General features: G+C 38.7%; 1 protein-coding gene across 2 annotated transcripts in view; it reads right to left on the bottom strand.

Moving 5' to 3' along the window:
• The window catches only part of VWA5B2 (von Willebrand factor A domain containing 5B2), a 1,682,718-nt gene that overhangs the window by 222,949 nt on the left and 1,446,481 nt on the right, over positions 1 to 13,288 (bottom strand). For both annotated transcript variants that reach the window (XM_044070629.1, XM_044070630.1), the window contains one exon: positions 12,551 to 12,840. In XM_044070629.1, coding sequence (XP_043926564.1) covers positions 12,551 to 12,840 — 290 coding nt within the window. The remainder of the gene's footprint in view (positions 1 to 12,550; positions 12,841 to 13,288) is intronic.

Raw genomic sequence — 13,288 nt, 5'->3', positions numbered from 1 at the left:
GGCATCTATATCATGTTATCGAACGTTTACTTAATCAAATCAATAAAGGTCGAACTTTATTGATCGATTAAGTAAAACATTGACTAACGTAAAAAAAAAACAAATTAAAAAAAAAAACTAAATGGCGTAGGCAGGGGGTCAAGCCCCTTGCACCCCCCACACCCCCCTACTTAAATATACCAACTCCGAGACCGCACTACATTGAGGTAAATGGAAATCTCCCTTTACGGAGATTTCCATTTACTTGCACAATGTTCTTCACTTTCATTATTGTCGTGTCGACAATATCAGACTCGATATTGTCAGCTTATGACAACGTGAAGTAGACCCTCTATATGCAGTCACCCCAGGATCAAGTTACACTGCATCTATATGCAGTCACTCCAGGATCATGTTACACTGCATCTATATGCAGTCACCCCAGGATCATGTTATGCTGCAGCTATATGCAGTCACCCCAGGATCATGTTACACTGCATCTATATGCAGTCACCACGGGTTCATGTTACACTGCATATATATGCAGTCACCTCGGGATCATATTACACTGCATATATATGCAGTCACTCCAGGATCATGTTACACTGCATCTATATGCAGTCACCCCGGGATCATGTTACCCTGCATATATATGCAGTCACTCCAGGATCATGTTGGACTGCATGTTTATGCAGTCACTCCAGGATCATGTTACATTGCATCTATATGTAGTCACCCCAAGATCATGTTACACTTCATCTATATGCAGTTACCTCAGGACCATGTTACTCTGCATCTATATGCAGTGTGCAGGCTGTGGTAGAGACATCAGGTAGAGCCCACCCAGATGTATACACATGGTAGATCAGAGCTTTCAGAGAGCCAAACACATGATTGATGATGTTTCTGGTATGTGAGTGGGCAGCACTACTACTGTTCTTCAACGATGATGTTCGTATTCTGTGGGCACCATCAACCAGGGGTCCAATAGGTCTTCAGCATCACACTGAACACATTAGGGACATATATGGGTTAGACATGCATTACACACTCTGTACATCAGTATATTTATCAGATAATCACAATGCCAGCACTTAACGATTGGTGGTGGCTCTCTCTCCTGGTGTGTTGGGGAAATAGATAGGGTCTCCTACATCTACAAATAGTGTATTGAAAAAAGTGATGAGTATTTTATTGGTGGACGCCATTGATATACCCCCAGGTGTCCTGGTTTTTCTCTGAAAGGTCACTGTAATTAGCATGGTAACTGCTACACATACCTTGGTGTCCATTTATGTTGGGAATCTACACCTTCTTCCGAATCTCATTTGGGGCTCACAGACAGCAACCACTGCCTGTATAATATAGACAGAGATTCCTGCACAAATGGTCTCCCTGCTGCTGGTCAGTTAGCAGTATGGAAATGCTGTCTGTGCAGCTTTCAGGTATTCTGCCGGCTGTTGTGCCATGCATTAGTGCTTATGGATAATAAACACTGTTGAACAAATATTGCTGTTTCTCCAAGCATATTTGCCTTTTGCAATGCTTGAATTTCTCACCAACTTTTTTGCTTTTAAGCTGATGTGAAATTATACATGTTTTGTGCTATTTATGACTGTAAATCATGACTTTCTTTTATAAGCATATATCTGCTTCTTTTACAATCTGATTTGACAGTATGCCTTTATTTATTTATTTATTTACCTATTGGCATTTAATTACCAGGAAAGTCCAACTGGGTTGGAGCCCATTTTTAGTGAAGGCATAGGAAGAAAAGCTCCGAAGTGTTACAAAACATTTTAAAACAACAATTTTACAGTCTTTAAAAGTAATACAAAAACAATATAGTTTAAATAATTATAGCAAATTGGACATAATATGAAAACATTGGTGAAGAATAGACACAATTATATGACAATGATTTTTTTCCATTTTAGCCAGCTTATAGAGAAATTAAAGGTAAGTTTGTATAATATAAACAGAAATTGCAATTTGAAGTGAGAGAAAAGCAGGCTTATGGTATATAATATTATATACAGAGAAAGCCAGCGGACAGAAATTGATAGAATTGAGGAAGTGAGTAAAGAAGGAAGAGTAAACAGAAGGTATGATTAGGTACTTGTTCACATTTAAGGATATAGTTTATCCTGATGTTGATCAAGAACAGCAATAGTTTTTTAGAATAGTTTTGAAGGATGGGTATGAAGGCATTGACCTCATGGATTGAGAGTACCAGGCCTACTCTCTAGCACTAGCTGGGACTGTCATTTGTGACATGCTCGTGTGTGTCTGCTTCATGGGTACTGGTAATTTGAATGCCTTGCAACATGTCTGTAAATCCTAGCTACAGATTTCTTTTGTGAACTAGGGTACTGCAATTAAGCAAACAGATTTTAAAACATTTATTAGAAACAAATAATAAAAATGAAATTTCACTTAAACTTAACTCAACATAATTATTCATTGTTTGCATTATTTCTGGGACTGACATGAGCTGATGCATAAGAAATTTTAGGAATATTTCCAATTCAACTAATTTCCACAAGACGACAGCCAATGCATTGTAAGAATACTAAAAAAGTTCACTTCCCAAGCCTACAATCTAACAGTGCAAGTCCTACTTAATATGAGCCTGCTAGTTATAAAAATGAAAGTGGAATTACTCAAAACTGACTCCCCTGATTATAACCAAAAATCACGTTTTAGCCATGGATAAGAAAGTAATGCTTCTAATTAGAACAATGGATGATGCAGTCAGACTTGCAACTTTTTGTACTTTTTTATTTACATAATTTTTTGTGAATATTAATATCATCGTGTACTTCAGGGTTTCTGTTACATTCAAAACAAATTTCTTATTTTGATATTCTACACCTAGTGCAATTGGCTGTTCTCTGAGTGTGTTCCCATGTTGCATGCATTATTTCAAAGGTCTGCATATTATCCCTGTGTCCACATGGATTTTCTCCATGGTTTCCATTCCTCCCACATCATCAGGGTTGCAAGCAGGTATACTAATGCTAAACCTTAAATGTCTACAGATGTTGTGAGTGTGTGCGTGTGTGTGCATATGCATCCTGTGATGCACTGGTGTCCTACCCAGGACCAGGACTGATTCACTGTCTTACTCTGCCATACCTTCCACCCCTCCTCTGCTCTTTTCTTCTTACTCCCTTGTATTACGACTGGTCCTTAAAAGCAATCCCTGCGCCTTGCTGCCTCATCCTCTAACATAGTTCACATAAAGCAATCCCTGCACCTTGCTGCCTCATTCTCTAACATAGTTCACATAAAGCAATCCCTGCACCTTGCTGCCTCATCCTCTAACATAGTTCACATAAAGCAATCCCTGCACCTTGCTCCCTCATCCTCTAACATAGTTCACATAAAGCAATCCCTGCACCTTGCTGCCTCATCCTCTAACATAGTTAACATAAAGCAATCCCTGCACCTTGCTGCCTCATCCTCTAACATAGTTCACATAAAGCAATCCCTGCACCTTGCTGCCTCATCCTCTAACATAGTTAACATAAAGCAATCCCTGCACCTTGCTGCCTCATCCTCTAACATAGTTCACATAAAGCAATCCCTGCACCTTGCTGCCTCATCCTCTAACATAGTTCACATAAAGCAATCCCTGCACCTTGCTGCCTCATCCTTTAACATAGTTCACATAAAGCAATCCCTGCACCTTGCTGCCTCATCCTCTAACATAGTTCACATAAAGCAATCCCTGCACCTTGCTGCCTCATCCTCTAACATAGTTCACATAAAGCAATCCCTGCACCTTGCTGCCTCATCCTCTAACATAGTTCACATAAAGCAATCCCTGCACCTTGCTGCCTCATCCTCTAACATAGTTCACATAAAGCAATCCCTGCACCTTGCTGCCTCATCCTCTAACATAGTTCACATAAAGCAATCCCTGCACCTTGCTCCCTCATCCTCTAACATAGTTCACATAAAGCAATCCCTGCACCTTGCTCCCTCATCCTCTAACATAGTTCACATAAAGCAATCCCTGCACCTTGCTGCCTCATCCTCTAACGTAGTTCACATAAAGCAATCCCTGCACCTTGCTGCCTCATCCTCTAACATAGTTCACATAAAGCAATCCCTGCACCTTGCTGCCTCATCCTCTAACATAGTTCACATAAAGCAATCCCTGCACCTTGCTGCCTCATTCTCTAACATAGTTCACATAAAGCAATCCCTGCACCTTGCTGCCTCATCCTCTAACATAGTTCACATAAAGCAATCCCTGCACCTTGCTGCCTCATCCTCTAACATAGTTCACATAAAGCAATCCCTGCAACTTGCTGCCTAATCCTCTAACATAGTTCACATAAAGCAATCCCTGCACCTTGCTGCCTCATCCTCTAACATAGTTCACATAAAGCAATCCCTGCACCTTGCTGCCTCATCCTCTAACATAGTTCACATAAAGCAATTCCTGCACCTTGCTGCCTCATCCTTTAACATAGTGCACATCAAGCTTAGAATGCTTGCATGAATACATCTCTGTATCCCTAGACTATGTATGCACAACACACATGATCTTTGCCCTACTTTTAGGATATCCTGCAGCAAAAAGGCTTATGCGTGTCTTGGTGACTTACTGTCTTGTCCAAGAGAAGGCCAGTGTGGCATCTGGGACATCCAGCGGAAGCTCTGGCTGCATTTTTTGGTGCCTCAGCTCATCTCAGTCTGTTGTGAAGGTCAGTCAATGATACAGGTCAGCTTAGTAACGGGAAACATATTTCTTTTTTCATCATTTATTCCCTCTTTCCTTCTTTCTCTCTTTTTCCTTTTTGCTAATTTCAGCACTAGATGCTTTGTGGTATACGGGTGTATCTTGCATTACCTGTGTCCCATGGAGCCTCCCCATCTTATGTATGATCCTTCTGACTATCCATACGCTGTGTGGGTGGTGAATAGCTATCAGGTTTTTATGTCTGAAATACACACTTCAATCCTTACACTGAAATACTTGGAGGAGGGATTTTTCTTATTGCACTGTTTTTGCCTTTAGCCTGACAGTGGACATTTCCAGCAATTTTATCAGCATCATTTACTCCATACAGAGCCAGCCCTAGGTTAACAGGAACCCTAGGTGAAAGGGCTCCCTGGCACCACCCCCCAAACATTACCTAGTTCCCCAATCCCGGCTTATCCACAGCATTCTGATCACCTTTTTTCTTCCATTTTTCTCACAGTTTGTCTTACTCCTCAGTTTTTTACTGCATCTACTCATTCATTCCTTCAACATATTTTAACTAGGCAAAACTGCTGTCTGACAACTGTCTAGAAAACAACTGTATTAATCTGGGGCTTGCAAGACCCCTAGAAGCCATGGAAGCTTTTAGATAATTTTTTGAGCTGCATTTTCCATTGGATTTTTTTAACAAGCTTTATGTCCCTTGATGGTCTGAAGAAAAATTATGATTAAGGGGAGAATTCAGTCTTGCCATTCAAATTTGGTTTTGCCTGAATTCTTTCTATGCATCCCAAGTAACCAAGACTACACTATAGTAATTGGGTAAGAAATAATTGCATTAAGCCATGGGTGTTCTACATGCTCTGACTTTCATTTTACATTTCTTTAAAACAAGTTTTTCATCCAGTGGTGGCCTGAACAAAAGTCATGATTAAGAGAAAAAATCAGTCTTGATCTTCAAATTTGGTTTTCACTAAATGCTTTCAACATACCCTAACTGACCAAGACTACACCGTAATGCCTAAATTAAGCTGGAAACATAGAAGCTGTTAGACATCAAAAGCCACTGGGTTATAGATGTTCTGAGATGCATTTGTTGAACTTTTTTCCAACCTTTTGATTCAATGATGACCTGAACAGAAATTATACACAAGGAAAGAAAGTCAACCATAACTTTTATTTCAAGGGAAAAAATGAGTTATATCCACACAGAGGATAAATGCTTGTGATGATACATAAATCACATCTGTAAGTAGTACCTGATCCCTATGCAACCTTAGGAAAGCTATTAGGGTGAAAATTAAGAGACAAATGGCTGCAATCATATATTTCAAGTCACTGCTGTTTTTGTTTTATATATATATATATATATATATATATATATATATATATATATATATATATATATATATATACATACATATATATATATATATATATATATATATATACATATATATATATATATATATATATATATATATATATACATATATATATATATATATATATATATATATATATATATATATACATATATATATACATATATATATATATATATATATGTATATATATATATATATACATATATATATATATATATATATATATATACACACACACACACACACACACACACACACACACACACACACACATATATATATATATATATATATATATATATATATATATATACAAAGCATACCTCCTCACCCTACTACACACAAAAAACACCCATCTCTGTGTGCCTGTCTGATGTCACACTTGGACAGACATACATAAACAGAATAGTTTTTTACTCTCCCCAGAATATAGCCAGCTGTATATGCACTTGAGGTTTGATTGTGAGGAAAAAATAATTAGAGTAATGTTTTCCGTTTACTTTTAGACAGTATACTTTTCTTGTACAAGCTCAGTGAGGGTCAGTTATTTTCAGCTACTCAACCCAAACCAAGCAGTTATAGCCACATATGTGTATAATTCAGCTGCTGGATTGTGATAGAAAGAGGATGGCCATCTAATGCATTTCACCTCTGTTCCAAGGAAACACGTCTTGCTCATTAAAGTGTTCCAAGCTGCTTTGCATGAATCACACCAGTCCTGCAAAGTCAGAATACTAAGCAAGCAACAGCATGCAGCTAGTCATTTTCCTTTACATACAGCCAGCAACTATACCTCCTGTCTGTGCATATCAGGTGTCAAGTTAAGTAGACGATCTTACTTGTCTTTAAATGCACACCAGTCCTGCAAAACCAGGCAGTAATGTTTACTTAAAGGAAAAGAGTGCCAGTTACATTCATCCAGCAAACCCCAACTCCATAGATGTCTTCCTCTTAACCCCCAAATTAGGGACACTCCTCCTAAAAAAAAAAAGTCAAGGTCACATTTGAAAATATTAGTATTATCAACACGAGGACTTGACTGAATAAGGGAAAGTGAAGTAATAACCCCATCCCCATGGCTCTCAGCTTCATGCCTTCAGAACCAGGGACAAGTCCTCCCCCCAAAATAAATAAATAATCAATTGGTGACAGATTTTAAAATATTAGTAGCATTAACATGGGGACTTGACATAATAAGACAATGTGAAATAATAACTCGGTACTTACATATTATCGCAACCAGATTTCTAACTGATAATACCGAAGTACTAAGTTCTCATGGGGTATTTAGGTGTCGAGAAAAGTATTTCACGTTATTGTGTCAATCGCAAACTGTATAAATATTTGCAATGTACCCAGATTTTTAGCAAGTTGCCCTCCCGTTATTTTACGTTTCCGCCACATTACATGCAGCACCATGTTGAGAATGTGTCTCAGTGTGACTTAATTAGCAAAGGTTCCCTTCACTTACAGCTGAAAGATGAATGTAAAAGGCAAAACTGGCATGTCCGTTTTCAGTTTGTGACATGTAGCGATAATATTCCTGGAGTAATGAATTAAACAGCCTGTTCCACAGAACTGCTGTCTTTCTTCCGACTGTGAATGTTTGCTCTAATATTAGGATTTCACACTTGTGTGTCACTGCCATTCCATCTATACACACCTGAAAACTGTCCAACTTTTCACACAATGTCCAGCTTTGTGACAGATATTATCAGTATGGCCCTCATAAAATGTGTGACTGTTTACCAAGTCACCAGGATGATCGGAGGATGGAAGTCAGTAACTAATGGAATACATATGCCTTATGTGTAGTGGCAGTCAGGTTAATTTTGCATTCACTTACGGGGTAAAGGACGTTACCGGGAAGGAAGAATTTGGCCGTTATTCCTGTCCCTTTCACAGAGCCGAAGTGATACAAGTAATTTGTACTTTACACACCCCCTTGCCAGTGCAGGATATATTACATTCCCTGTAACATAAGGAATTAGAGCGACTTCACAATCTGGTTGCGATATTACATAAGTACCAATAACTCTAATCTCATAGTTCTCAACATCTTACCTAAAGAATCAGAGACAAATTAAAAAACAGTCAGGGACACATTTTAAAATTTTAATACTATTAACACGAGGAGTTGTCAGGCTAAGAACATTTGGAATAAAATGCATTTTCTTAAACAAAAGAAAGCTATAACTCTAATTGTCATTATTTATTAGGTGTAATCTACTACCTTTTCTCCCCAAAGTATCTGTGAGACAGAAGTAGACAGTTGAGAGGTTTGTTCAACATCCACCCAGCAGTCATGAGGTCTGATGGCCACATAATAAGTTTAGCCTTTGCTTGTCCACACAGATAAGATGCCACACATTAATGTATTCCATGATGCTCCACACAAGTCATCATAAATAATGCAAAAAATTTCTTGTTGGCCACTTTCAGCGTCACACAAATCACTATAAATATTGCAAAAAAATATCTGGTTGATCACTGCCAGCATCATGGGCAAAAAATAATAATTCTTACCTCACTGCTTTCTGTCTTTCACATTTCCTCTCAATGTCCATAAATGTCCCTACTTCCATGCTGAGGATACAGCCGATCAGTAAACCCGACATTAGAGTTTAGAATTAAAAAAAAAAAAAATCACATTGACGCAGACACTCAGTACTAACAGAGCACCACCTCTTTGCTCCTACTAATTTGAATGTTGTGAGGTGGCCTTGCAATGCTCAAGTCTAACGTAACATTGTTTAATTTGAATGGTTAAGTCAAGTGAAGCACCTCTTCCCTCAAGAGTCTGTCACACCAAAGGGCAGGTGCATTTTATCAAAGAAGAGCACCACATTTTATTTATTTATTTATATTTTAGAGCAGCTGAATTGTGCATTTCATTGTTCTAAAACTATATATTGAATAGAGTGCTCTTCTAGCCCAGACTAACTGTTTAGGAGTAGGGAAGGAGGATGCGTGACTTGGATTTAAGGACATGTGCTGTCTAAACCAAAATATTTCTCTTCTGACAATCCCCAGCAATGGGATTTGACGTGATAAAGGATGTTGATGCTGGGGTATCATGAGAATCATAGATGCCATGGGACACACAATCCTGAGACATCTCTTACAGTGACCAAAGTCTGAGTAGAAAACCTTAGAAACAGATCTAGATAAAGATCTGTTTTTTTCCTGTGAAGAAAAGTTCTTTGAACTCAAGTGTTTAGTTGACATCCCAGAATAGAATTCTGTGTGAGGGAGTCAAGAACGACTTTTGAATGTTCTCTTGGAATGCCAGCTTATATAAGAGCTCTTTTACCCAAAAGAGAGATTCCTGACACTTTGAAAACTACTCTACAAAGATAAGAAAAACATTTAAATAAGTAAAATGTGGATACCATGTAGCCTGCAATAAGCTATAACTGGAGCTAGATACTGAGTGAGCACTCTTGGCGTTGTGGATAGTCCAAATGATAAGGCAGAGAACTAATAATGTGATCCATACACACAAAACCTTAAGTCATGTCTGAAGTCTGGATGAATAGGGATGTGATGATAAGCATCTTTTTAGTCTAGTGATGTCAGGTACTTTGAAAGAGGAAAAAGAGATAACAGGCTATGAAGTGACATCAGTTTGAATTTGGACACTAACACAAACAGGTTTAGAAAAGAAAGATCCACAACTGGTCTCCAAGTATTATCTTTCTTTGGCACTAGGAACATCTTTGAATAAAAAACATTCCCCACCCTGGCAGGAGTGACTGGTTCTATCAATTCCTGGGACATGTGATGAAATAAAGAACTTGTGGAAACAAGATTCTGATCTAGAGGTAGAGGAATGACACCCTGGAAAGCAGGAATTACCTCACACTGTCATCTGTAACCTTGATGAATGATTTTCAGAACTCATTTTGCTGAAACAATCTGTTGCAAAGAGAAAAATGGGTGGGGTTGGGGTCAAAAGGTTTCTTGAATAATCATTCAGACTTGTTGGACTATCTTTGATTTTGGGAGGTTCAAGACTTCTTTGTGGAACTCCCTTGCCATTTCTTCTTAAATGTCTGTTTACCTGTATTTTGTTGAAACGGTTTATTCTGTTTTTTTTTTTTTTAACCAAAATTGGATGAAAAATTAGAAAATCAGTTTGATAATTTGGAAAAGAAGGGCTGGAAAAATAATTGAGATTCCCTAGATCAGCCTTCTCCTTTCATCATACTTTTTGATCACCTCTACATCAGAGGGAGCAAACACTAAACCTCTTTCCAAGGGAGAACTTAAAATCTCATTTTTAAATACCAGTGGCCATAGCCTTGGAAGAAGTATTTACAGAGTCAAACACATACTGAAAACAATGAGTAATGACCTGTGCAATAGAAGAAACTAAGCTATTTAAAGCAGATTTTTCCTTACAAGAAGAAACTGAAGATACAACATTCCTCATGCTTTCACAATTAATCAGATAAACTTTAATATATGAGCCTGACAATTCAGAAAATCCAAGTTGTAGAAGTCTACACTCCCCCCCAAACTTATGAATAACTTTCCCATCCTTATTAGAAAGAGTTGGATTTGAGTTAACTAAGTGTGAGGTAGCAGTGAGATCAACTAAATCTATAGCTTCTGGGTCAGGTTTGGGAATAGTGTATAAAAATGTAAAAGACTGAGGCACTTTATACACCCTATCTGCCTTTTTAAGGGCTGCTGGTTGACTATCAAAAAATTGCAGGCAGTAACAATGACATACTCACAAAGCAGACAGAATAGGAGGCATAGATGTAGATTCTGGAAAATCTTTCTGCAACGACTCATAATATTTTCTGATGGACTGAGAAACCTCAGTATTTTCCCTCTGACAACACTAGCACTTTCTAGCATTAGTCTCAGGGAAAGAAAACCCCTCACATGGAGAATCCGAAATTAAGCTCTCCTCTGTTTCTGAGTCAGACGTCTGTGGAAAAAATCCTGCATCAGTCATTACATGAATCTCTTCAGGAAAAGAGGAACCCCTATTTCTTTTACCAGAAACTAGTTTACAAGAAGGATCAGTAACCTAATTTAAGCCCTGAGAGACCCAATAAACTACTTTTATCCAAACAAAATTTGTTTTCTGTTTCTTTTGACAGGAAAAAAAATGGAGCCAACCATGTTATTAATGGCAGCAACAGCTTCCCCAGGGATAGGCAAAACATTCTGATACAACATGGAAACCTTCCATATTCCCTGCACCAGTACTGACAAGAGTGGCTTCCCCTTGCCTACTGATGGGACCCCAGCAGCCACAGTGGACATGGCTGATTGCCAGTCCATAGTGGATTTCGGTGTTACACCAGAGGGTGCAGGGGTAAAAGATAAATTGTCTGAGGTATAACAAATGGCCACAGCAGCGTCACCCACCTGTGGCCAAGTCAAACTGTTAGCCTGCTGGGGTGCCAAAGCCTGTTTGTTATTTTTTTTGTCACTGGAAGAAGGACCATCCATGAGACTGGTAGTGTGTTCCAGTGTCAAGCAGAAAATGTGTACCCCTTTCTACAGGAAGATAAGCAGCAATTGCAGGTGAACACTACCAGTTGACAAAAGTTACTTTTTTGACAGAAAAAATGTAGTACAAAGCAATTTAGAACACAATGTCAGCCCACAAAAGTAAAATAAGCACAATTTCTCCACAGAAAAGAGATTTTTCCTCCTGGCATTCACTGAATATGCCCTCTGTCCAGCTAAGATCCCCTTGTGAAAACTCAAAAATAAATAATTATGTGTGCACTACAGGTCCCCTTCACATGGTTGACTTTTCATAAAGTCGACTTTCATATGGCCGAGACTATATGATCGACTTTTAAAAAGCCAACCATGGGGAACTGCTATCTCCGCACAGTGCGGAATGGGAAAATGTCCCACTTCCACACTGTAGTGTGATCTCAGAGTTGGTATATTAAATTTACAGGGCATGTGGGGGGTGTAGTCCCCCCACAGGAGGTGCAGGGGGGGGGCAGAGCCACCCTGCTAACAGTTTAAGGTGTTTGTTGTGTTTTTAGGTTTATTTTACATGGTCAGCATTCTGAAAATCGATCATATGGTCGCGGACATATGAAAGTCGACTTTCTGAAATGTCGACCATGTAAAGTAGACCCATGCAGGACTGGGCACCCACAGTCCCAGTAGTGAATGTCTTTCTTTTCTGAGTTCTGCAGCAACATATTTGTGGCTGCATAGGCTACCATTACTAACATCTTATTGGATACTGATGCCATCAGTCACTTACTCCCATTGGACACTTGATGACTCTAGTTCGTCCTAGTCTTCCTGCTACAGTAGTCTAATGGCTAATTTATTAATTGTATCTCCGGCTGGAAACAATGCCTTTCTTGTGATCTCATTTCAGTGGTGGTAGGTAGAAATGCAAGCACTCACAAACACAAGCACACACACATACACACACAAATCCTAACATACAAGAACACACAGTAGTTCTTACCTCACTGCCTCCTGCCTCTGACTGGGACAGTCTTGTGAACTTTGAAGGAGCATTAAAGTTGACAAAGCTTTTCTGACCCTGCTGAGAGACCATTTCCAGACCATTAAGTACTGAACTTCCATTGGCTGCAACTTCTCTAGAGCTGGTTGATTCACTGCTGGTAGAGCCATAAGTGTGCCTGTGTAGCTTTTCACCACTGACTGAACAACGAGTTAGCACATACTGCTCCTGGATGTAGGATGGCTGGTAAATCCGTTTTCGAACATCAGTGGAAGATTCCATATCTGTTCCTTTGGAAATTAGAAAGAAAATGTATAATAAATAAAATGTGAATTCAGGTTCCACAAGCCAGTTAAAAACATTATGGTATTTTTTGAGATGAGAATTATTAGAGCAAATGACACCCAAAATGTCAAGCATATTAAAAGTTTCTTTACACCCATCAGGTGCACTTACAAAGGAACTGGAATAAACAAATAAGAAGGTTATAGTGGGAATGGCCAACAATGAAATATCTTGTGGGCCTTGCCATCCATAAAAATGTAATTTTGATATTCTAACTTATTCAGTTTTTGTATAAGGCCAGCATTTTTTCTTTGAGCCATTACAGTCACTAGGGCTGGAAATCTAGATTTCCTGGGTTGACAGACATTTTGGGGAGATAACGTCCAGGTAGTCAGCCATGGGTTTGTGCTTTGCTAGTATCCTGGTAATGACAGCCTTATTTGTTTGTTTGTG

Source organism: Protopterus annectens, chromosome 4.part1, assembly GCF_019279795.1.
Source record: "Protopterus annectens isolate FY-2018-M chromosome 4.part1, PAN1.0, whole genome shotgun sequence".
In the NCBI taxonomy this organism is placed as follows: domain Eukaryota; kingdom Metazoa; phylum Chordata; order Ceratodontiformes; family Protopteridae; genus Protopterus; species Protopterus annectens.
Note: the sequence above shows the minus strand (reverse complement) of the source record. Positions and strands in the feature narration are given on the sequence as shown.